Here is a 26692-nt window from a genome sequence, read left to right as displayed (position 1 = left end):
TTTGTCATTTCCTACACCAGTTTTAATATGTAAAATGAATATTAATTTTAACGCTTTATAAGTTGCAAAATGAAAATGAAAATGTATTACAGAAAAGATTATATATGTCTAACATGTTCAAGCAAAATTCATCATTTAAATGCTATTTTTCTTAAATGCATTAACACTCACAGTCAAGACACTTACGATTGCATTTTCATTCAATGACCCGCAATGAATGTAGCAAAATTCAAAGTGCACATTGAAAATGCATTCCGAGCCGATCACGTCTCCGCCCCCTCCCGCCCTGTCAATCACTGCTTGAACAAGGCGGGGCTTACAGAAGGTCAGAGACTCAAATCTCAAGAAGAGGATTCAAGTGAGAGAACATGGACAAGACAGATGGTCCGTGTAAGTTTTGATCATTTCAGTTTATGGCTTCAATATTTCATTCGCACTTGTGAGTGGAGCTGAAACGCTGCTTTCATCTGATTGGTCGAATCGCTCCGCCTTCAGCTCGGTCTTTTTATTCTTTCAGGCAGAAAAAAAGTCAGTGCGAGTGAAGCACTTTAATGTCTGAAGCCACCGCTCACTGTTAATTAGCTTAAGAATTGAATCAGATATAGCTGGGCACATAATTCGTGCTGCTGAGACCTGCAAATTATTTCTAGGTTGTAGTATTGTATGAATATTGTCCCACTGATAAATACAGTGCAAATAGTTCTCTCTCATTGTTGCACAAATGTATTGGAAAATGTAAATGTAAATACAGAAATGCATTGCCATTTTAAATATTGCATTGTCATTTTGCATATTACATCCCAAATTGAATAATGCTACCCATATGCTTCCATACTTTAAGTTCAAGTCGTTAAATTTTTTTATTTGGGCTATCATCCCATCCAAGATGAGAGCATGAAACTAGCTTTTAACATTGTGAAGCACTTTGCTTTACTTCACTGACATTGAAATAATGACCCATAGATTAATATAAACAATAATAATAACTGAAATGTGCTATGATCACATGCATGCATTTTCAGTTTTCATATTACAAGCCCCTGGTTCTTTACATTCGGTGGTGATTAAAAAAAGATGAGTTTGCATGATGAATATTACTATATAAATATAAAACGTTTTACACCTGAAAAAGCAACCAAAACTTTGATGAAGATTGTGAATTAATTTTTTTTCATTATATATATATATATATATATATATATATATATATATATATATATATATATATATATATATGTATGTATGTATGTATGTATATATATATATATATATATATATATATATATATATATATATATATATATATATATATATTTTTTTTTTTTATTTTTTTTTTTTACATTCAAATAGTTTAATATAAATCATACGGAATATTCCATATAATCCTTTCAACATTCATTACAACTGTTTATAATATAAGGAATTAAAGCAGCATTAAAGTTAAATGTTAATTAAAAGTTCATATTTAAAAATACCAAATGCATATAGTGAAGTCATAATCTAGCTCATCATTGTTTTTCATAGCTAGTAAAGCAATAATATATCTCTGTATATGCAGTTTTCTAAAAAGAAATCTTCATCAGCAATTTATAATATATTGCACTTAAACATTCTGCATATGAGAAATGACTTTTTTTATCATTTAAGACATTCATTCATCAAAATATCTGTTTACAGTACAATGACCACCTGACAACTCTAACCCAGGTTGTATTAAATACATTTAAGCAGAATTAAGACACACTGTTAAAGCACTTTTCCTAAACAACAGTGTCAGATCTGACACTCACAGTCCTGATTCCACGTTACATTAAATATCTGATCTAACTGCACTTATGATTTACAGAATCCACCACCACAACTTTTGACTCCATTCCTGGTTTTTAAGTGCCAAGAGCAATCACACAGTCCATCCTGTAAAAAACGTCCCAGACCAAATCTGCTCAAAAGTTTTAAAGCAATTTCTAATCTTTCCCTTACATTTGCTCTGAAGCGTTCCTGTCCAGTCTGTGCCTGAGAGTCCAGCTTTATAACTTGCCTGGACTTGCTATAACTTACACATGTCCTTGAATTACCATAAGGCTATAACTAAACTTAGACCGGACAGGTATAGGAGTGGACAGTACGTAGGAGAACATTTATGCACTGTAAGTCTGTATTGTACGAGTTTGTTTGCCTCATGTTGAGTGGTTTCTTCACCAGGCTACAGGAGAGGTCGTGCGAGGGCTCCTGGGACTGCGTGGAGGGTTTTCTGTAGTCTGGATATCACTCAAAGCCCTCTACACACAACAAACACATTGAAATACATATATGCTTATAAACCTCACTGCATTCTTAAAAATAAAGATTCCAAAAGAGGGTTTTCATAACAATGCAACTGAAAAACCTTCTGGGTTTCTCAAAGAAATTTTCGGTGCAAAGAAAATATGCTGAAAATGTACTCACCCTTAGGCTACTCAAGAAGAAATGTGGGTGACATCATCGGCATTACATCACTTGCTCGCCAATGGATGTGAGGTTTAAAAGTTCAAACACCTAAGGATTTGTTTCTTACAAACATGAAGCTTTACACTTCACAAAATGTTAACTGATAGGCCGAAGTCGTGCGGATTACTTGTGGATTATTGTGATTTTTTTTTGGACTCTCGTTCTGACGGCACCCATTCACTGCAGAGCATCCATTGGTGATTAAGTGATGAAATTCTAAATCTGATGAAGAAACAAACTCATTTACATATTTGATGACCTGAGAGTGAGTACATTTTCATTTTGGGTGAACTATTTCTTTAAAATAACCATTTTAATAATTTAATGCACCTTTTCCCACTATAAAGAACCTTTTGTGCATTGAAGAGGTTCTATGGATGTTAAAGGTTTTCATAGAAACAATGATGCCAAAAAATAACCTTTAATTTATTACACAGAGTGTACACAGCATATAGCATGAATTATTTTCATTGTTAAACTAACAAAAATGAAATATCAGCCACTATTCAAAAAATGTCTTTTCAGCAAAGAAATTCATGTATTTTTATTACTTTTGATTTATCAGTGATTTGCTGTTGTACTTTGTAAGAGACATGGCTTATGTCTGTTAACTAGTCGTGTTGTAAGTGAGCAGAATGTGAAGAAAAACAGATCTCATGAGAGCTGGGAAGGAAGAGTGGCCTATTTTTTGCCACCTGTCTATGGATTATTCAATATTTATTCAATACTCAATACATTTTTCTACTAGCGTTCACCTCATTTACTACATTTTCATGAAAATATCCATCAAGTCGTCTAATACAAAACCTACCTCAAATTTAGCCATGAACTCTGCAAAGATACCGAAGAAGCTCTCTGTGGTGGTGGCCTTTCCATCCTCACCGAAGAAGGATGCGACTTTGCAGAACTCCTCCATTGCCCTCTGCTGCAGAGACTCCAGAGACTGCACAGCTGGGTGACTGTTTTCCAGAAAGCCCTACATGAAGTAGTTAAGGTGGTTTGTGTCGAATGTGGCAGATATCGAGTACATTCAATGGTTGAAATGCGTATATTTGACTCTGGACTACAAAACCAGTCATAGGTGACAGTTTTTTTTTTTAGCACTTGAAAGCTGCATAAATAAGATATTTGTTAGAATAGGACAATATTTGATTGAGATACCATTATTAGAAAATCTGAGGGTGCGAAAAAATCTAAATATTGAGAAAATCGCCTTTAAAGCTGTCCCAATGAAGTTCTTAGCAATACATATTACTAATTAAAAAAAAAAAAAAAACGGTTGGAAATTTACAAAATCTCTTTATGGAACATGATCTTTACTTCCTATCCTAATGATTTTAGGTATAAAAGAAACGTAATGTAATGTTGGCTACTGCTATACCTGTGCTACTTTGAACTGGCTTTGTGGTCCAGGCAGGTCACATATAATCTTGTGTATCGGACCTGGATCTGCTTGGAAAAGTCTTATAGTTACAAATATGTCAAAGTTAAATTTAGTAGAAGACATGCTAAGCTCATATATAGTCAATTTTGATGTTTTGGTGGGAGGATACACTCATAACAATGGCAAATCGATCCTCAGCGGTGGCTGGCATCTTCTGGCAGGCTAAACGAATGTCCTGGATTGTTGCATGTAAGTCATTAAAGTCAGAAGTGATGTTCCTTTGATTCACTGTGGAGAACAGAGCAATGAAAAATATAAAAGAGATCTGATCTCTGCAGATCTTTTTATGGAAACAAACATGTCTTGGACAAATCTCGATGAGAAGCACCATGGGTTGTGTAGATTGGTGTTTGAATGAATCAATATATGTGGACTATCCACACATAACTGAATAAAAAAAAAAGTCTGGTCACTCAAGTAGATCTTCACCTTTGGCTGCTTGTGGCACCATCTCAAGCTCCTTCCTAAAGTCCAGAACCTCTGGAAAGTGCTGGCACAATGATTTCACCAGGATATGCAGAAATGTTGACTTTCCATCCACTGTTTTGGTGGTACTGAGCTTCAACCAGAAAAATGTTGAATTACAAATATATTATGTTAAAAATAAAGGCTATACATATAAAAAAAAATAAACTTTACACAAATAAACGATGAACCTCATGAACTCATCTGCAAAAGATGCATTCACAGCGATGAGGCTTACTTCAGTAAGAAAATTTATCTTAAATCCTGTTGTTTTATTGGTCTTGGGTTGGCCGTTATTTAGATAATTCCCCATAGCCAGCACAAACTGGAAAAAAAATAAGGAAGTTAATATAAATGCCATGATAGGGAGATCATATTTATTCAATGTGTGCACTGGCATGGTGTGTTTGAGTATGCATTATGAAAAGCCTGCCACTTCAACAATCTTTTATCTGTGAATGAATTTCTTTATGTGTGCTTGCTTTCAAGACTGTATGATTATGTGTGCCAGGGTGGAAATGAAGGAATAATACCTCCAGAATCTTGGCCAGTTTTTTGCTGTTTTTGAGCTCCAGTGAAGCCTTAAAAACACAGTCGTAGGCCCCCCTCATCTCCTCTGTTTTCTCTTGCAATGCAGTCTTAAAATGCAGGCTTTTCAAACGGGTCTTATACTCTGGCACTGATAGCATCTGAGCATAAACAAAACAAAATTTATCTAATATACACAATATACAGGTGCTGGTCATATAATTAGAATATCATCAAAAAGTTGATTTCACTAATTCCATTCAAAAAGTGAAACTTGTATATTATATTCATTCATTACACGCAGACTGATATATTTCAAATGTTTATTTCTTTTAATTTTGATGATTATAACTGACAACGAAGGAAAATCCCAAATTCAGTATCTCAGAAAATTAGAATATTACTTAAGACCAATACAAAGAAAGGATTTTTAGAAGTCTTGGCCAACTGAAAAGTATGAACATGAAAAGTATGAGCATATACAGCATTCAATTCTTAGTTGGGGCTCCTTTTGCCTGAAATACTTCTTGGGTCTGGCATATCACATCTTCCTCTTCACAATATCCCATAGATTTTCTATTGGGTTAAGGTCAGGCGAGTTTGCTGGCAAATTAAGAACAGGGATACCATGGTCCTTAAACCAGGTACTGGGAGCTTTGACACTGTAAAGTTGGTCAGCAGCAGGAAGCATGAAGTGCTCTAAAACTTCCTGGTATACGGCTGTGTTGACCTTGGACCTCAGAAAATACAGTGGACCAACACCAGCAGATGACAGAGACTCTTCTGACGTTGTCTGTTGTTCAAGAGTGGCTTGACACAAGGAATGCGACTGATGAAACCCATCTCATACGTCTGTGTGTAGTGGTTCTTGAAGCACTGACTCCAGCTGCAGTCCACTCTTTGTGAATCTCCCCCACATTTTTGAATGGGTTTTGTTTCACAAACCTCTCCAGGGTGTGGTTATCACTATCGCTTGTAAACTTGTAAACTACCACATCTTTTCCTTCCCTTCGCCTCTCTATTAACGTTCTTGGACACAGAGCTCTGTGAATAGCCAGCCTCTTTTGCAATGACCTTTTGTGTCTTGCCCTCCTTGTGCAAGGTGTCGATGGTCGTCTTTCGGACAACTGTCAAGTCAGCAGTCTTCCCCATGATTGTGTAGCCTACAGAACTAGACTAAGAGACCATTTAAAGGCTTTTGCAGGTGTTTTGAGTTAATTAGCTGATTAGTCTTCAGTATTAAACCTTTTCACAATATTCAAATTTTCTGAGATACTGAATTTGGGATTTTCCTTAGTTGTCAGTTATAAACATCAAAATTAAAAGAAATAAACATTTGAAATATTTCAGTCTGTGTGTAATGACTGAATATAATATACAAGTTTAACTTTTTGAATAGAATTAGTGAAATAAATCAACTTTTTGATGATGTCCTAATTATATGACCAGCACCTATATATACACAATTACACACATTAGAATTATATTAAATTAAATTAAAATAAACAATATACATAAAAAAAAAACTTGACATATAATCATGATATCAAATGCACCCACAGAAACCTGATAAATTTTCATGAAAATAAATATATTCATGGATATAATTTGTTATGTACCTGTAGAACAAACTGATCGGGCTCACTGAGTTTGCTTGGGTCATCTCTGTACTGCTCGTATTTTCTAACCTCATCATCGTCTGGTGCATATAGGAGCAGTTGTTTAATATGTGATGAGTCTAAACGTTCACTCGACATCGTCATCAGCACCTGGCGTAGCTCGCTTGGTGAGAGCTTCAGATGGGCAATCAAGATGGCTATAAAGATAGTAGAAGAGTCTTAAAAATTTTAATAACTAAATAACAACTTAATAATGAAACTCTGCAGGCCTGTGGCCCCCCAGGAGTGTTTTACACCCCGATCTAAACATTTACAAGAAAACTCCACCAAAATTAGCACAATTTCCATTTACAGCCCATTACACTGTAATTCTAAAAGATATGAAGCATTGTTTTCTACTCACAAGCATTGTAGGCTTTCTTATGGGAGAGAATCTCCACAACGTCTTTCTTCTTAAAAGTCTCCACTTGAGGTGAGGGCTCAGGAAGAGAAACTGGGAAATGAATCATAGCGTGAGTGAAAAGAACTTGTAATAGAAATCATTGTGTCAACTGATAAAAGGATAGTTAGGTCATATATACGTTCAGCCTTGGAAGAAAGCACTTAAGATGTGAGTCCCATTTATGAAGTAAGAAATCCACTGAGTTTATAGCAATGATCCCATCATAAACTTAAACAACGTTCTTGAATCATTTGCACACTAGTCTGTGACTGTAGGGACATCAACTTTACAATTTCACACCCCTAAACATGACGCTGAACAAAACAAACTGTGATTTGTTGCTTTACATGTCTGTCAGATGTCCTTTTGGGCAGTCCTTGGCCAACAAAAGCTGCTATGGAGTCCAGACCTTCTGTCGTCGGTATGAAGGTCTGGCTACGCAAGACTAATGAAGAAGTGCTTTCTGGCAAGCTTTATCACCATTCTTCATCCAAAGTAAACAAAAATACTCTGTACAGCCAATATTTGCTTTTAAAACTTCATTACCAATAACATTTTGCTTTCACCATTATAAATAGACACACTGCAAGTCAGAAAGTCTGGGAAGAAGTTTCCTACTGCCAATTACGACATTGTGGTGGCGTTCATCTTTTTTTACATAACTCGAAAGCAGCTCCAATGCCTAAAATATTAAAGGCATGACTTACAAGACAATAATTTTTTCTGGATATTTATGTACAGCTATAAGATTAATAAAAAAAAATGATATTAAAGATCATTGACCCAGGAGTTTAATTTCCATCTTATAAGACCATTGAATATTTCTCTACATCTTGTTTGTCTTCTATAAGATGTGCTATAAAGATGTTATCCCAAAGTAAGAGTTTTCCCCAACTTTATTCTTGCAACACTTTAGTCTGAGCTAGATTTATCAAATGTGCAGGCTATTGTTATCTCAGTTGACTCCTTTATACATGCCGTAGGCATCTTGGTGTCCTCTTTTACTATGGCTCTTCTTGTCTGAATACTCAGATTTGGAGGACAGCCAGTTCTGGGCAGATTCACAGGTGTTGCTCATTTTCTCACATTAAATTATGGACTTGGTGGTGCTTTTAAGTATTAGAAGACACAGAAATTGAGTTCGGTATACTTTACAAGCAACAAATGGTGACTACTACCTATGGACCACACTGTATCTCTCTCTTTGAAAGATATAAAAAAGCAAACTCCCTTCTCAGATCGTCAGCAGCTTTTTTGTTCTCTTGGAAATTAGTTATACGTATTTCTCACATTGTACTCACCAGGGCTCTTTTGGGTCCCAAAATGAAGCTCCAAGTCTAGGTATTTCACCATGTCACTCAGCTTTTCATAATCAGAATCTTCTTCCAACTGCAGTGAGAAACCACATCTGTCCTTACATTCTTAATTCTAATGGACTGAGACAGTCTCATGATGATGGGCATCCTGAAATGTTTCATCATCAAAATGGACCAATATACTGTATGTCTCAAATGGCATTCTACTTTTTGGAAGGTCTCCTCCAACTTTTACCAGAGATTTTAGCTTTGACAATTTGGCTCATGTTGTTGCATGTTTGAAATTGCAAATATAAAGTGACTATGAGATTTAGATCTCCTTTGGCTAAAACTGGTGCAAAAAATCATCAAGATTCATTGAATCCATTTAAGACACAAGCATTTCACCAAAGATTCAGCTTATTAGGCTGAAACTTCGTACCTGTCCCCAAATGGTTCCCTCAGAATTTTCCACTTGTTCCCATCGTAGCCGCTTTACACTCATATGACTGGAGTCTGTTTTTTGTGGTGAGGCCTTTGGGAGTGGAGGAGGCATGCAAGGTGGGGGTAAAGGTGGAGGAGGAGGTGGCTCCACAGTGGGCTCATAAGTGGGGTGGGGAGTTTGAGGTTGGGGTGTACTTGGTGGTTGCGTTTGGGACTGGTCCTCCTGGTGGCTGTGATGGTGGTGATGATGTTCATGGTACATGGGTTGAGGGCTATGTCTGGCCTGTGTAATGGGAGGAATCTGTGGGGTTGAGCGATGCTGTTGCTGCTGCTGAATCTGCTGCTGATTCTGCTGCTGCTGAAGCTGTTGCTGCTGTTGAAGATGTTGCTGCTGCTGAAGCTGTTGCTGCTGTTGAAGATGTTGCTGCTGCTGAAGCTGTTGCTGCTGTTGAAGATGTTGCTGCTGCTTAAGCTGTTGCTGCTGCTGAAGTTGTTGTTGCTGCTGCATATGCTGAAGCTGCTGTTGTTGCTGTTGTGAAGTATGAGGCTGGAAGGTTGACAGAATCTGTTGGGTCTGGTGAGGTTTGTGGGGCTGGTGGATCTGGTGGTACTGAGGAGCTGACTGGGTTGGCTGTACCTGGTGAATATGTTCAATCTGGTGAATGTGGCGGGATGGCAGAGGAGCTTGGTGCATCTGGTGGTGGTACTGTTGCTGAGATGGTTGAACAGCTTGAGAAACTGCTTGAGCCATGTGTGCCTGGTGCATTTGTCTGTCCACCCTCTCCAGTCTTTCAATTCGCTCCATACGCTCCATGCGTTCCAAATGCTGGATCTGCTCCAGTCGGTCAAGTCTATCCATGGAGCTTGAGAGGTGAGCCTGATGACTCTGATGCATCTGATAAGCATGGTGTACTTGTTGATCTGGATGCAAGGGCTGGGGCTGAATGCCATAGATATGCCTATCCGAGCATTCCTTTCTTTCAATCCTATCAAGCCTATCCATAGAGCTAGATAGTTGAGTCTGAATATTCTGGTGTGAGTGGTGTCTTTGGTGCACTTTAATAGACTGAGATTGGTGGATTGGTTTATTTTGATTGATTGGATGCATCTGGTGATCCTGTTGTACCTGGTGGTGTTGGTGAACCTGGTGAGCTGGATGAACCTGATGGTGCATCTCGTATATTGCATGACTAGGGATGGGTGACTGGTTTATTTCTGGAGAGGGCATAGGGGGCAGAGATTTATGCATTTGCTGCTGAGATTGGTGAGGGTGGCTGGCTGTTGGTTGAACTGGAAGGGAGTGGTGCTCCTGAAGGACTTGGTGCTGCGTCATCAGCTCATCACGTGTGGGCAACACCTTGTGAATGGATTGTCTTTTTGGAGGTGGGTTAGCTCTTGGTGGAGGCGGCGGGGGAGGTCCAGGGTGGCGACGGAAGGTCAGCTGTCGGGGTGCATGGTCAGGGGTGAATCGAGCAGGGGTAGGGGGGTCATTAAATTGGACTGGGGGAGGGGGAGGGGGAGTCATAGGGGGTGGAGGAATGTGCTCTGAGCTTGAGGAGTAGGTAAGAGAGCTGGCATCCTCACTGCTACTGTGTACTTCACTTGGACTGCTTAGCTCAGGAGGCAAGTATGGACCCTCTTCTTCCTCCTCCTCCTCCTCTTCCTCTTCCACCTCTACCTCCTCTTCCTCATTCTGGAATGTCAGCTGGACAATATCCTGGTTTTATTTTGAAGTGAAATATACAAATAGCATTGAGTTTTTGCAATAGACCAATGAAGATTAGCCACTGATGTTGTATCAAATATCAAGTCAATTAACCATTCTAATATACAAACCTCTTCATAGTCATTCTCTGGTGACAGAAAGTCATCCACAGATAACTGCTGTCCCAACTGCTCGCTAAGAGCCTCCATGAATAAATCTGTGTCAGGGGTCCGAGGTGGACGTGAGAAGGTGTAACGCTTCTTCCGAATGGGTGGACTAGGTGGGTAGTCTGGAGGAGAAGGTGGAGAGAGAGGTGGGCTGTCTAAATTGATGTAAGGGTTGGACTCAGCACTGGTTTGAGAGGTAAGACCTGGAGGGTAGCAGGGGAACTGGGGACTCAGTGGAGGCTCCTGCATCCAAGAGTCAGGCTGTGGAGGAGGTGGTGGAGGCGGAGGTACAGGCTGTGCTGATGCAGATTTGCGGCTACCTGAGAGTTGAAAATGGAAAAGCAAAGGTTAAAAAGATAAAAGACTGCCTCAGACGAAACTCCTACCTATTACTCAAGGAATGTCAAGGCTTTTCTAGAATTCACAAGCTACGATGCCAATAAAAAACTGACTATACCTGAAGTGGCCCGAACAGATGGAGAGGAAGAGTATGTCCTGACAGACTTTGAGGAAGCATGCTGGAAGACGTCTAAGTTAACCAGAGTTTCAGGAGCTGGAGGAGGTCGACTCTTCAGGGATTTGGATCTCTTCCCGGCATAGACATTCTCCAGCTCAGCATACACAGCTGACAGCTAGATAGAGCATAGGGACAGGGTTGTTAATATGAAAACAGTGCACTAACTCAATCATTAAAATTTTTGTAAACCTGTAAAATCAAAGAAAAGAGCTCACATTAGTCAGATTGTTGGGTGTCTCTGGTAGGGATGTTCCATCCCCTGATTGTCTCTCTCCAGGAGTCAGTCTCATAGGTGCCACCTCCACTGGCTCAGTGCAAATCCCTCATGAAGTAAGAAAATAGCCTATTAACTCTGATTTCAATTTGCTAAAAAAGCTACATAATTATCAATGGCGTCAAAAAATTGAAAACCGCTGTCCTTACAATGTGTAATACAACATAGTGTCTGAAGACAGCTTACCCATTCCCAAGTGAGTGCCGATAACCAGATCATCTGAGCTGCGTCCCCTCACACTGCTCCTGTAGGTGGTTCCTGTCACCTTCATGGAGCTGCTGCGCCTATGAGGCTCATGGGCTGGAGGTTCAGGATCTGCTGTTGACACTACCAATAATAAATACATGCATGCATACATGTATGTACTTATACTCTATACAGACTGAAGGGCTCACATGTAACTTTATAGCCCAGGAATCGTGAGATCTTGTTCCGGCAGTGTTCCTGCTCCTCATAGGTCAGCAGCTGGTAAACGAACTGCCAAATCACCTGTTTTGCTGGGGTATCCAACACAGGGAAGACGTCCACAATCAAAGTGTCTACATTTCTAATGGCACGGCAGAAAAATGAATCAAATCAGGTTTCACACAAAGTTCAGGAATGTTCTCAGAGAATCAATGGAGACATTTCTATCTTAGAATATCATTTCTTTCTTTTTTTTCGTTCCTTCACTAAAATATATCATGGGTATGTCCTTCACCTGTGCTGGAAGAAGGCCTCCAGGGCCTTGCAGATGGTGTATCTCTCTTGGAGTGTTAGAAGGTGCTCAAGCTGCTGGCTGAAGGTGCGACCCTGCACACGGATACTGGGAGGCAAGATCTCAGCGACCCACTGAAGGGAGCTAAGCACAGGAGCACGGGAGCGTGGAGAAACCTCCACTTGTTCAGGTTCAGTCATGGTGAAGGCCGGCAGGCCGTCTTCAACCACCAGGCTGGGCATTGCCCCACTCCCCTGCAGCATGGACACCACCTTTTCATGTGAACAGCTCCTGAGGGGATGTACAAAAATACAAACTATACACAATGTTGACTCACACTGAGCGATTTTTAATAGTCCTTCAGGATTATTGCTTGCCAGCTTGTACGAACATGATGATCATGTCACACTGTGGGAACTCAGTTGTCATTAATGTCAGAATATACGACAGTCAAGGCGCGATAAAAATGGATGCGCACAAGAAAACTTGTCCGGAGTTTTACCTTATCAACCCATACATGTTCAGTGACTCTGCTGCGTTACACATGGGGCTGTAATGTTGGCTATCATGAAAAGTATATGAACAACAGCAATACCGATGTATTTATGAAGTATGGTGTTAGCAGCACTACACCCCCAGCTGAAAACATAGGCGCATATCATTGCAAAGACAACATATCATAGGAATTCTGTGAGTGGAGGACGAGAGCGCCAGAGTTTATGGCAGTTAGAAGAAATCTCTAGCACTGATTTTGATCATGCCTTGTCTTGAAAAACAAAGACAGTTTGACATTCGTCATAGAAGAAGTCACACTGCTGAACTGTGGCAAATCTTCAGACACCAGAAATTTCATCTGAGGTTAAATTCGATCGCAACGGCCATTAATTGGCTCTCAGTAAACATGTCAAACCGGTGATCAAAAACTTCACATTTTAGCCTAGGGTTATAGGAATTGCACAGTATGCATTGGGCTTTAAAAGATAATGAGCATGAAGAACACATATGCATAATAATAGTGTTTCTTGCTTTAGACATTATTTCAGTCCCACATTAGAATAAAAGCAATGTATTCCAGTGCAACCCAAGGCTCACCTCATGTCCAACCCATTGAGAAACAGGATGCGATCTCCAGGTTTGAGACCCGCCTTCTCAGCAGGGCTGCCTGCAGGGGAATGGCAACAAACCAAGCAGAAAGTCAATGCTGACAGCAGATCATATGTGCTCCAACTGAGATTACGCTGTGTTCATGAAATGCCCTTTGTAATGACGTGAGATATATAAGCCGAGACACTGAAGAAGCTTGGGTGTTTGTCACTTCCTGCCCAAGAATGGATGTCCCTTTTTGGCTTTTGAGGGCTGGATGTGGGAAAAGTGTGAATCTAAAAGGATCTGTGCTAGATAAAGTCGGAGCTCTACCACCTGTGCCCCTCTGACTCAGCCTGTGGAGAGTCTTCTGTTATGTCTTCTTGTTTCTCTCTCTCTTTCATCTCCTGCTGTTCTTGCACACTGCCAGTTTCTGCCGCCTAACTTTTTAATGGGCGCCATGAGTCAGAAATGACAGAACTTTCATGATTTTAGCATTCACGTCATCTGCTTCAGTTATATGCCTGAAAATTCACTCCCCTTCACTTGTTTAATGTCCAAAAAAAAAAATTATTTCTTAAATAGCCTTGTTATGTTTGATGTCAACAAAATTAAATGCACCACGGGACACACACACTTCCCTTATGAAAACAAAAATCACTGTTTGAAAATAGTAAGTGGATAATATTATAGAACAACAATCTAAATTAATTAATCCATCTTAAATAAATATTAAATGTTTCAACATCGAAATTAGACACTTAACTTACAATAATGACCATTTTATGTTCATTTCATACCTGGTATTACAGAATCGATCCAGACTGGAGCATGGCCACGCAGAGTAAACCCGAAACTCTGGTTCCCTTTGTACACCCGTACTGTCCTAGAGAAACATGATAGTGACATCTTAAAAACAAGTGAATACAACCTATAGACGTCAAGCAGAATTTGTATATAATGTAGATTAACTAATATATTTATTTATTAGAATAATATTAATTCAATATTACTGGAAAATATCTATATGATATAGATATAATACACATACACAGCCTCACAGCCTTATTTGATCATGTTTACTAAGGATAGGAATAATTTTGAGCACAACTGTATATATAGTATCCATATAAGTAACAAATGTGGCATAATGAAGATTCTGCACCACAATGTTACATAATAATAGTCCAAAAGTGTAATTTTACTGAACAGGGACAAAATGTCTCAAACTCAAATGTTACAGATTTTATACAATCAATACTGTTTTGTTGTGTTCTTTATAGTAAGTGTTAATAATATGTGACCCTGGACCATAAAACCAGTCTTAAGTTGCTGGGGTATATTAATAGCAATAGCCAACAATACATTGTATGGGTCAAAATTATACATTTTTCTTTTATGCCAAAAATCATTAGGATATTAAGTAAAAAATAAAGATCACGTTCCATGAAGATATTTTGTAAATTTCCAACCATAAATATATATTATATAATATAATATATAATATTTTTGTTTTGTAATATAAATTGCTAAGAACTTCATTTGAACAACTTCAAAGGCAATTTTCACAATATTTAGAATTTTTTCTCACCCTCAGATTCCAGATATTCAAACAGTTGTATCTCAACCAAAATTGTTCCTATCCTAACAAACAATACATCAATGGAAAGCTTATTTATTCATATAAATTAAAAAAAAAATTACACTTATGACTGGTTTTGAGGTTCAGGGTCACATATAGTAAGAAAAGCTCTGAATTTCAATCATATGCTTAAAGAATATCTATGTGTATATGCTGTCATTATGCAAACAGCTAGAAATTATTCAGTGCAATAAAGCCACACGTTCAGTTTTCCAACATTATTAAAAAGAAACTACACCTGCATTCCTGGAGACATATCAATAGGTATGTCTTGTACTAATGATTGACAGGATTTCACATCCTCCCACCTTTTCCTATTTATGCATCGGACACAGGTTTTAACAGAGAATTAATTCCTGTTTTTGAAATACTGTACTCAAGTCTAGTAATCTTTAGAGCATAATATAGGCTATAATGAAGAGGACGAATCTTGATGTGTCATATTTACACTGTCACACATTAACAGGTGTCAAATAGCATGACTGAAAATAACATGAATTGTAAGAGTGAAATATTTCAGTGGCATAAAATCTACATAATTACCAGCCCACAGCAGTTGTGAAATCGGAAATCCAACAAGAAGGGATAAATGCATTTAAATCAATGCATCAGTCAATCAATTTATGTATCAATTTATCAATTGATCTATCCATCTATCACCTAGTACTATGATTAAATTAATCTAATTAATAAAAAATACTTGAAAATATAGCAAAAAAAATAAATGGTTAACACTTTATTTTACAGTGTTCTTTTTTACACGTTACATATTCTTATAGTAGTAAAGTAAATTATAAAAAAGTACATGCAGCTTACCCTGAATCAAACCCTAAAAGTTTTTTACGTTACGTGTTAATTAATATTACTAACTTAAATGTATAATTACACTGTAACAGGAACACCTTAAAATAAAATGTAACTAATAAAAGCATAAATCATGTAAAAACTTAAATAAAATAAAACATTAAATACTATACGTATTGAAATCTTCTATCTATCTGATTTATTGGAATACATAAAACTTAAGAATGTAGATGTCTATTAAAGAAGACTACTAAAGACACTTGACAACTCAAAATATGAACAAAAATTGAATCAGGAAATTATATAACATCAAAGGACAAAACAGGAAAGCAAATGGGAATTAAAAATTCTAACACATCAGTAACAAATGCAGGAAAAAAAAAAGCAGACAAGAAAAGAGTGTAAATGTTCCCACTGTGACTCTTCCACTGACCTGCGGGTAGAGAAGGAGCTGGAATGGCCTGCGATGAGCGAGGTGGTCTTACGGACACCACGGGCAGGAGGCATGACCACTTCCTCATTGGTGGTCCGGGGCACAGAGCTGGCCCGAGTGGACACAGACAGCAGCCGTTCGGGGTGGTCTTCACTCCGGCTGCGCCGTAGCCGATTATTCCTGTGCTCGCTGAAGCTTCGGCCCCTCAAGCGACTCATCAAACTCTGGGAGACCATCTCATCAAAACGCTGCCTGTGCTTCTTAGGGATGAAGATCCTGACAAACATGGCACACACACAGCAGACGGAGTCACAGAGGAGAAACTGTTCAGGCGTGTGTGAGCCTGCTGAGAGAAACACTGCATGGAGACACACACAGGCAAATGGAGGAGGAGGGACAGCTATGAGAAAGTCTGCTATAATTACACCAGATTACGGAGATGTTTGTGACCTGCTATGAAAGAAAAACAAGAGCTAATGTGATGCAGTAAAGTGTTTGTTTTCTGTCCTGTGTAGAAAGGTGGGTAAAAATACCCTGTTTGATCAACTTCAAAAGCTAAGCAGGTGACTTCAGAAAGATGTCTGATGGGCATTTTTAAAGTCCCGAGAGGATGAATGATTAACGTGAAAGAGAGAGCGCTTTTAGCTCTCTGTGATATAAGCCCTCTCTGAATTTTTCATTTTCACCATCCTTTAAAACCAAAGGTTACTAACCCAATCTGTGAGTGAAAAATTTGACCTGAAGTATTAAATGTATCATATATCACCAAAATAGGATATATTACCCACTAGACTATTTTGACTCATAAAATAAAGAAATGCCATAAAAAGGAATGAGCCCATACATCATGAAGGACAGTGTCACAACACACAGCATCATGAGGGGACGAACAGCCCAGAAGCAGCTCAAGAGCTTCAGTTCTGGGTTAATCTTCCAGCTGCAATCATCTCAAACACTGCTTCAGACCCGCTTTTGCTTCAGGACACAAATCTTACTTTGGACAAAAAATGGCGAGCCAACCAGGAGCCAAAATTGTGTACGGTGCAAAAACAAAAGGTCCTTTAAAAGACGACAAACTGCAATTTTAGCAATTGTAAATACAAACAGCCATTCTATACGCAATTTACGCTGGGTTTCCTGCATCTGAAGGGATTAGGGTCCAACAGCGGTACTGAGACATTCCAATCCAAGAAAACGAATGCTAACTTAAAACCAATATTTAAAGCTTATGAATCAAACATGATCAAACCAATAATGTATTCAAGTACTACTGTGTCATGGAAGATTTACAATAACATGCTCTCTTCAGTGAATTCACTCGCGAAAATATCCCCAAATATCCTCCTAATTCGACTTAAATCCACATTTCACTCAAAAGTTAACTTTTATTTAGTTCAGGATGCCCTCAATTAGAAGGAGGTCACAGGAAATCTATAATTAACCCCATGTCAGAGAGGGGGGGAAACACAGATCAAGGACACACTTTTTAAAATGAATGAAGGTGGGAATGAAGAACTATTCAACAATGAAAGATGTTATTTACACATGTGATTGATCTCTAAGCCTGTTTGGTATCTGGGAATGCCTCTACTCACATCAACAAAGCCTGCCATGCATTTACAAACTGATTAACATTCTCTTAACAAGTCTTAAATTACATAAAATAATGGAAAATACCTTATTAAAGAAAGCAAGCTCAACAACAAGGCCAAGTGAGGAGTAAATATGATTTTAAAATAAAATGGTAACAACAAATGGAAAGTCTGAATGTCTTTTTGATTTGTTCTGTACCTATGAAGTGTAATATTGCATGAACTTCTAGAGCATAAATTCTACAATTTATCTAAAAATTTGATTAAACCTCAATTTCTGAACCTAGTTTCTTTGTGATCCTAGAAGGTTTTTCTTACCGAAAAGGCTTGGAGAAACCCCTGTCGCGCCCCATCTCTCTTTTAAATTAAGATACGCCTCAAACAAAATGATGAGATGTTCTTGATCTTAGTGCAGGAGTCTTCATAAAGCTGGAATAACCAATCAGATAGTAAAAGAGGATGATCACAAAAGCCATTATTCTCCAGTATCCAGATGAGGGGATGCCAACTTGAGGAGCAATGACGTCATCACCGAGTCAACTTTGGCAAGGTCGCCCATATCTCCATGCTGGGTTGCCTTGGGGAGTCTAATGTAAAAAAGGAGTCTCAGGACCATAGACCAGATGCCTTCAACTGCAGTCGAGAGGCAAAGTTGTAGCTGCTTCAGATGTGAAGAGAGAGTATAGAATGAAAGAGTGGAGCAGGAACAGAGAGAGAGTGAGAAAATAGAAAGAGTCCCACTGGAAATCTAAGACAGGTCAGCATGACTTCCTCAATCCGATCCATATAATTGTGCACGAGTTAGAAGATCCTCAAGTATCCAAGTTCAAGACACGAAGACAAAAGTAGAGTTTGCACAGCCGACACCAACCAGATATAAAGTTGTAGTTTAATGCAAAACCTGAAGCCACAAAGAAACAATTCCCAAAAAATTCTAAGCAAGGTCCCTTAGTCCTCTTAGTTGGGTTGTACCTCATGTGGAAACATTAAAGCAAGAAAGTTGTGTGGATTTTGTGCAAACTTCTGGTGAGTCACGAACCTAAGAGAGGTTTATTAGAAAAAGTAGGCTGCTTAAAAATAGGGAGGTTTCATGGGGAGAACTAGGCAGATTTTTGCTGGGACGAAGCGCAGCACACAAGCTGATCAGTACCGGAGTGGACAGTGAAAATGCAGTGGTTCATGCCAAATGCAAGTGATATTGATGCAGCTAGAAAGGTCATGCTGTCACTGAGATGCATTCAGTCTACATGTTTCTGCTATGGAAGCTTGTTTCTGCCATGGGATAAGATAATAAAAAATGGTAATTACCAAATTTTTATATTTTTTTCTCGCAATTCTACACTACATAAAAACTTGCATTTGCTAGGGAAAGAAGTCTGAATTGCAGATACTAACACAATAAAAATTGAAAAAAGTCTGAATTGTGAAAGATGAACTCACAGTTGGGAAAAAAGTCAGAATTGTGAGATAGTGGCAATACTTTCTTTTCATTTTTATTACTTGGCAACAAAAGTCACAACTGTGAGATGTTAACGTGGAATTGTAAGAAAAGTCAGAATTCTGATTCGATATCTTACAATAATTACTTTTTTCAATAGGATTGCCAGTTAATACGTCCAAATTCTAAATTGATATCTGACACGAATTGTGAGATGTCAATTTGCAATTCTGAGGGTTATATCTTGTAATTCAGAATTGCAAGATGTAAACTCAGAATTAGACATAAATACAAAAATATAAAATTGTCAAATTTAAAGCTTACAATTCTGAACTGCAAGAAAAAACAACTGTATTGCAAGATAAAAAAAAAAATATATATATACTTTTCAAATCTTTTAATCCACGGCTTCCACAGTCTGAACTACTTTTCACTCTATTCAATTCAAAGTCAAATCTGATCATATTCAAAAATAATACCATCACCAATAGTTTCTCAGTGCTTAAACCGCACATAAAACATTGTGAAAGCATGCAACAATCATCTCATTAAAAAGAAAGGTTTGTGAAAATACAAAAAAACATTTCTTACTTGCTAAAGAAGGCGTTCATGGTTCCCGATAATACAAGGCTGTCATGGGTTAATCAGAACAAGCTGATGAAAAGTGTGAATCTAGGTATCTGGAGCATGCTGTTCTTCTTCATAAATCACTCCTCATGGCAGTAAGGGTGATTTAAAAGTGGTCCCATTTTCAGAGTTTCCAAGTATTTACCGTAAAAAAATATTTACACGCATATTTGATAAGCACTTGATGAAACAATATTTTATCGAGTAAACCTCACAGGTATGATTCCTCACTGGTAGTGATGGGGCGGTTGCTGTTAAAACTGCTCCGTCAGTGTAACTGAACACATTTCAGCTATGAGACGCATCGAATTCTCCTGACAAAGACCCTCATCAGCGAGTTATTACAGTGAGAGAGAACCCACAAATGCAAACCTATCAGAGGGACAGACTGCTTATTTAGTTTATTTTCACAAAATATCATAATAATAATATTAAATCGAATAATAATAAATTAACAATAAGTAAAAATCAAGAAATAATCTAAAAAATATTAAAATCAAATATTATGTAAACTAATTGTTAATGTCTAAAAGAAATAATTAAATACCTCCTATCATAGTTTTAATAAAAATTATTGATGAAAAAATATGCGAGGACTTTTTCCAGGAAACAATGTTATCTCTCAACACAATCCTGATTCACAATATAACAGAAGCATCCAGAATCCTCATGTATGTCTACCTTCTTCCGATGTGCTTGAACTTCATTTTTATTAAAGCAGTGGTGTACTGTTTTTTTTTCTAGGCTTGATTTCTAGCTTCTCCTCCTGTCTGTACGGTAATGCGACAGAGAGTCGAGTGGTTATGACGCAATCGTTAGCCTATTTTTTACAAAAACTGTTTCTACGGGGCCATAATGTAACATAGAAGGTAATGGAGCCCTTTATACATTGTTGTGTATCTTTAGAAATAAATAATGGACAAACGAAGTCTTTAAATGCCTCAGATGTAAAGTTATTTGCTGTCAAAGTGACGCCAAAATGAATGGGAGTCAATGGGAATGCTAATGCAAGGGGAGTTTTTCTGCTTTTCTGCTAAAAGATGGCAGCCCCCACCCGACTTCAACTTCCGGTCGAGTTCCTTGCCCCCTGATTCCACACCGATCTGTACCTTCTCTGTAGAGTTGTGACGTTCGCGAACGAACCGATTCTTTTGAACGGCTCATAAACATGAACGATGGGAGCCGAGTCGCGCTGGAGGGGAGCCGTTCTTTCTGTCATTCATTTTCCCTATGCGTGTTTCACACAGATGCACTCAAATAAGCTCCTCCGCGAGGCAGAACAGTTATAGGGGGAGGGGCGCACCCAGCGTGATGATATTAAATTTGCCCAAGGACAAAAAAAGAGAGGCAGAAAAAGCCATAAAGTAAGGAACTGCTATGTATTTATTTACATTGAATTTTGTGTTCATTTAAAACTTGTTCTTTTAAAAACATTAAAATGTTCTTTTGTGATACTGTTCTTGTATAGAAATGTTTCACTAAAAGCTGTTTTGCACAGACATTCATTGCAGCCCACTTATTGTTCATTGACTTGAAGGGGCTGATGTCCTATTTGCAAAGTTTACAGTAGTAATAGTATGTAGTATGTAGACATTTCCATTTTATTTATTCTAATTTTATCTACTTTAAATATTTTTTTGTTTTCTATCAAAATGTTCTTGTGTGATGTGATAACAATGTTCTTGTGTGGAAGTGTTTGTAGTAAAAGCTGTTTTGCACAGAAATTAATTGCAGCCAGCTTTGTTTTTGATGTTTATTTGTGAGTAGGTATTGTATGAATAACATAAGTATTGGTGTGTCATATCTGAGTTTTAATTATTTGACTACAAATCTCACCTCATCATTCCTCCCAGTGATTATTTCCAGGATAAACTGAGATGCCCCCAAGCTGGCTTCTTAAAACTGACTAAATATTTAAAAAGAGCCAAAAGAGCCGTTCTTTTGAACGGCTCTTTGAAAGGAACGGATCGTGAAGATCCGGATCCCCTCAAAGAGCCATAAATCCCATCACTACTTCTCTGACAAACGTGCTGATCATTTCCTTCTTTTATGAAGCCCCTCCCTCAGAAATAGGCAATGGGCTCTGATTGGTTAGCTAGTAGCCCAGTGTGTTGTGATTGGCTAAACCGCCTCTAGTGCACGTCTAAACATCCCGCCCCTCACCTCAGCGGCATATGCTCTGGTTGTATTGTAGAGGATTTTAGTGAAGAGGATTGCGCAGAACCTGTGCAAGTGCGGCTCTTAATGCTACGTTTGTTTGCTGTTTTTTCATGCTTTTCAATATGGTGTTGTTTGTAAATGCTACTGCTTATGTTAGCTTTTAATACACTTTTTTTTTTACCCTGATTAAAGTTTTAATACAGCAGAATACAAGATTGTCTTGTATTATTTTTGTAAGAAGTGTTTGAACAGGATTAATAACGTAAGAATACAGAATCCCAATTCATATATGAATAGATTTTTTGGACCCACTTTATATTAAGTGGCCTTAACTACTATGTACTTACATTTTAATTAATAATTTAGTACAATGTACTTATTGTGTACATACATGTTTTTACATTGTACTTATATTTTTAAAAAACTACATGTAATTACATCTGTATTTAATTTCTGCAATTACATTTATAATTACACTGTTGACCCATACTTTACACCTTAACCCACCCCTAAACTTACCCATACCTCCAACCCTCTCCCTAACCTTACCCCTATCCCACCTCAATAGCAGCAAAAGTGTTTTACAATACAATATGAACAAAATAAGTACATTGTACTTATTTCTTTATGTAAGTACATAGTAGTTAAGGCCACCTAATATAAAGTGGGACCGATTTTGTTTTGTGCACTCCTAGTTTTGACGGCATTGGCAACAACTCTTTCTCTTCTCTAAAGTGATGCAACATGGCCCCACCCACTTTGTTGCATGTTCCCGGGGGCAGGGCTTATGTAAATCTCAGGGTTTGTGATGTCACAAACCCAGGAAATAGCTTGTTGTAGTCCCTATTAGCCGTTTTTGTAGGCATTAAACTATCAAGATTTCAAAAGATGATATCTCAGTTTGCATTGAACTTTCAACGCCATAACTTTGCTGCTATTGTTTATACTTAAACAGCAACATTACACACTAACTAATGTTAAAAAAGAGAAAGGACAATCAACTACCCCTTTAAATCCTAACGGGCTATCCAATTGTTACTGTTTAAATTAAAATATAGGCTCCCGTAAGTTGTTCAGAAATATTTTTACTGAGGTTATTATAAACAAAATGAAACAAAATACAGTTCAGCGTTTAAAATATAGGCTCATGCTGACGATTTTTTTTTATCTGGAGCTAGAAACAATAAAATAAAATATTCTTCAGGCTTGTTACCCATCCAAACACAAAGAGAAAACTTTAAATGTAAGTGAAAGTTGTAATTTGTAATAAATAAATTAGTTAATACATAAATAGGGAGGCGGATCATTTAACTGGATTCATGAAAGCTCATTGGTACCTGATGCTGTCAATCAGTTGCTGATGTTCCTCGGTGAGCAGTATTTCTGGAAGTGTAGATGCCAGACCTTCAACATCCCTCTCATTTGCATACTGTTTCAGCAAATCAAACAGCCTCTCTTTCACCTCAGGCTCCTCCCCTAAAATCTCCTCAACCTATAAAAAATTCAGAACAGACCATTTTAACTTCACCAACTCTGGTGAAGAATATATGCAATTGTGTGATGTTTAACCAGTCCAAACTAACTTTTTGCGGTTCGAGTAACAATTTTTGTCAACACTTTAGTTTAGGGACCAATTCTCACTATTAATTAGTTGCTTATTAACATGCATATTACTAGCATATTGGCTGTTTCTTAGTACTTATAAAGCACATATCGATTGCCTTATACTGTATAACCATATTTTAGCTCCCTTAATCCTTTCACATACCTAAACTTAACAACTTACTAACTGTTAATAAGCAGCAAATTAGTAAAAATTTATAGAGGCAAAAGTCATAGTGACTAGTGAGAACTGGTCTCCAAACTAAAGTGTGAGCCAGGTTTCCGTGCCCCTTGAGACTGACCTTCTTGTTGAACTCCAGAGCTTTATGTTTGCGGTCCTGCCTCACCATGTCTCTGCTCTGATACGTCTCTTTCATGCTGCTGCTGGTGCGTTTCTGCCAGCGGTTGATCCGCAGCACACCCAGACGCAGCGTACGTCCCTGAGAGGCCTTGATCATGGCCGCCGCCGTCTCGTGCTGTTTCACTGGGATCCCATTCACCTCCATCACATAGTCACCAGCTCGCAGTCCACTCCGGCCGGCTGGAGAGTTCAGCATGCAGTCCTCCACCAGCAGAGGACTGTCTCCCACTATAGTAAAGCCAAAACGCCCATCAGGCCCCGGGGCAATGTCCATCTGCGGTGATAAAGTGGATAAGGGTGAGTGACACTGGTTTGCACTACAGAAGCAAAGGAAAACTAGGAGAGATCCCAAGTCTCTTTTACAAAACAAAGGCACTTTATATAACATTTTATTATTTAAATTATTATTTTAGATATTTACACCACTGTTTAAAAGTGTATTTATCAAGAAGCATGTTACAAAATATTTCTGTTTGAAAGAAGTACTGCTCTTTCAAGCTATCAAAGAATCATATATATATATATATATATATATATATATATATGTGTGTGTGTGTGTGTGTGTGTGTGTGTGTGTGCGTGTGTAGGATTCTTTAATGTGTTATGACTCCATGCAAATTATTCTGTAAAAGCAAAAAGCACAACCATTTTCAACACTGAAAATAATATTAATTCATCATATCAGAATGATTTCTGAAGGATCATGTGACATTGAAGACTGGAGTAATGATGCTGAAAATTCAGCTTTGCATCACAGGAATACATTATAATTGAATATATACTCAAAGTAACTCACAGGAAGAAATTTCTGTGCATTTAATATATGCATAATATATAATGGATTTTAAAATCTATGCAAATATAAACTACATGAAGAAATAACTATATTTTAAATTGTAATATTTTACAATATTAATGTATTTGCGATCAAATAAAGCAGAATAAGAGACTTCTTTCGAAAGAAATTCTTACCTCATGCTTCAAACCTTCATTTTTTCTTTTTCTTTAGAAAAAAAATTAGATTAAAAATGAATGTGTTGCAATGCAAATACTTTTTTATGGCAACTGTATTTATATAGAGAGAGAATCTAAGAGGTGATATGGGACAAAACTTTTTTTTTTTATTTAGTAATCAACCATATGAACTGCTTTTTTTTCTCTTGAATTAGGTCAAATGAAATTGAATTCAAGTCTGTTTTGTAATTAAACAGTTAAAATGGCATGTCAGTGAAGAAAAACTGGCCTGTTCAATTCTAGACACAACGCCAATGCTGGGCGGCACAGTCTTGAGGGTCTGAGCCAGAGCGATGAGGGCTTTAGTGCTGAGGGACGAGACGTCCTGCCCGTCGATCTCCAGAACCTGGTCACCTGGCTGCAGTCCGGCCATGTAAGCGCTGCTGCCCTCCACCACAGAGAGGATGTAACTGGGACCATCTCCACCCAGCTTGAAGCCAAAGTCCTCTGGCCAGCCCTGGTTATTTGCTGGAAGACCCAGTTCTGGAAAAAATCAATACATGAGAGATAAGAGGAAAGGAAAAAAAAAGAGAGATTTGAGAATGAGCTTCCAATAGAGTAACATTTTATTTAGTATTTCTAAAATAAAATTGATTTAGGTTTTGTACGTATGTATGTTCACAACATACTGAACAATATATCTGATTGAAAATAAATAAATAAATAAATGTTCACTCCAAAAGACATCTTTCCAATTTGATAAACTGTATACATTTTTTAAGTATGCTTTTTTTTAACATAAAAGTATTTTTAAGGAAAATCAAATATTGGAAGACTGCCTAAATCCCCACCTTAATTTAAGCAAAAATCTTCACCCAACAGTTGAGTTAAGTTTCAGCACTCCATCATATAACCTACTGTAGTGCTGCAACCTGCTGTTGTAATTGAATTTGTGACATAATAACTAAATAAATAAATAAATAAAATGGTAAAGCAATTACTTCACGCACCAATATTCAGTGGGAAATCTCTCAGCACGTTAGGGTTCGGGTCTGTGGAATTGAGGAAACATATAAATTTGTTTATGTATATGTCTGCATTAAATTTAATATAATGTAAGGTTCAAAATATATAAACATCTGAACTGTCTAATAAAATATATGTTCTAAAATAAAATCAGTTCTCAGTTCCCACCTCACAGAGCTCTGTGTTCTGTATAGTGAACTTACAGAAATCTTTGGAGGCACTGCGGGATCCCGATCGGCTCTGGCGCAGGGAGAAACGGCTCTTCTGGCTCTTCAGAAATCTTCTCATCATGGTTTCTGGGTCTTCTGTGTGGAAGTCGAGCTGTAAGAGGTCACCTCAGGTCAGCACCTCCTCACCAAGTCACTGCTCCGTTATTACCAAAAATCAGTCAGTCCGGCAGGTTTAGCCAGCTCCAGTCCAGTGAAGATCAGGAGAGGGCTGCAGCCGTGGCTCTACATCTCCACTCAGTTGGTCCAGTCCAAACCCTCTTGCAGAGTGCAGAGCAGAAATCTGGGACAAGCTAGCTGGGTCTTTTAATGATTCTTTTGCAAGAGAAAGGTACAGTGAAGCCCCATTTTTCTATAAATACCTCCCTCTCCCTCTACTTCTCTCTCTCTCTCTCTCTCTCTCTGTGTGATGCTGGTGGATCGGGCCCTCTCTCAGGGCTGAGGAGTGACCCAGAAACTGCCTGTCAGAGCAGCGAAGGACGGCGCTCTGATTACAGATCCTCAGAGATGCTGTGGTACAGTTAGATGCAGTCTGGTACATTTAACTCCAATTCCCAAGCTAAGAATCTGATTCGCTATCATTCTTCCAACTGTTTCTTATTCAAGCACAGAACACCAGGAATGGTTAAACTCCAACTCTGCAATTATAGGTATGATTT

General features: G+C 38.0%; 1 protein-coding gene across 3 annotated transcripts; it reads right to left on the bottom strand.

The window, feature by feature from the left end:
* Window positions 1-1461: 1461 nt before the first annotated feature.
* On the bottom strand, window positions 1462-26692 carry LOC113046656 (delphilin-like). Of its 3 annotated transcripts, none has more exons than XM_026207528.1 (24): window positions 26010-26692; window positions 25791-25832; window positions 25070-25323; window positions 23768-24100; window positions 23201-23355; window positions 16047-16322; window positions 13968-14053; window positions 13177-13246; window positions 12088-12375; window positions 11783-11934; window positions 11574-11705; window positions 11329-11435; window positions 11054-11228; window positions 10561-10916; window positions 8723-10441; window positions 8287-8374; window positions 6947-7036; window positions 6544-6740; window positions 4930-5085; window positions 4635-4721; window positions 4361-4490; window positions 4041-4159; window positions 3299-3463; window positions 1462-2279 (listed from the first exon to the last, which is right to left on the bottom strand). In XM_026207528.1, exons 1-24 carry the CDS (start codon window positions 26095-26097, stop codon window positions 2196-2198), a joined length of 5349 nt encoding a protein of 1782 aa, XP_026063313.1. In that variant the 5' UTR covers window positions 26098-26692; the 3' UTR covers window positions 1462-2195. The 3 variants fall into 3 exon arrangements, with proteins under 3 accessions (XP_026063313.1, XP_026063314.1, XP_026063315.1); XM_026207529.1 differs by having other exon boundaries at window positions 11574-11702; window positions 26010-26691; XM_026207530.1 differs by lacking the exons at window positions 23201-23355; window positions 23768-24100; window positions 25070-25323; window positions 25791-25832; window positions 26010-26692 and adding an exon at window positions 17957-18141 and having other exon boundaries at window positions 1464-2279.

The sequence above is a fragment of the Carassius auratus genome, chromosome 28 (genome assembly GCF_003368295.1).
Source record: "Carassius auratus strain Wakin chromosome 28, ASM336829v1, whole genome shotgun sequence".
In the NCBI taxonomy this organism is placed as follows: Eukaryota; Metazoa; Chordata; class Actinopteri; order Cypriniformes; family Cyprinidae; genus Carassius; species Carassius auratus.
The sequence above is the reverse complement of the archived record's forward strand: the minus strand, read 5'-3'. Positions and strand labels throughout refer to the sequence as shown.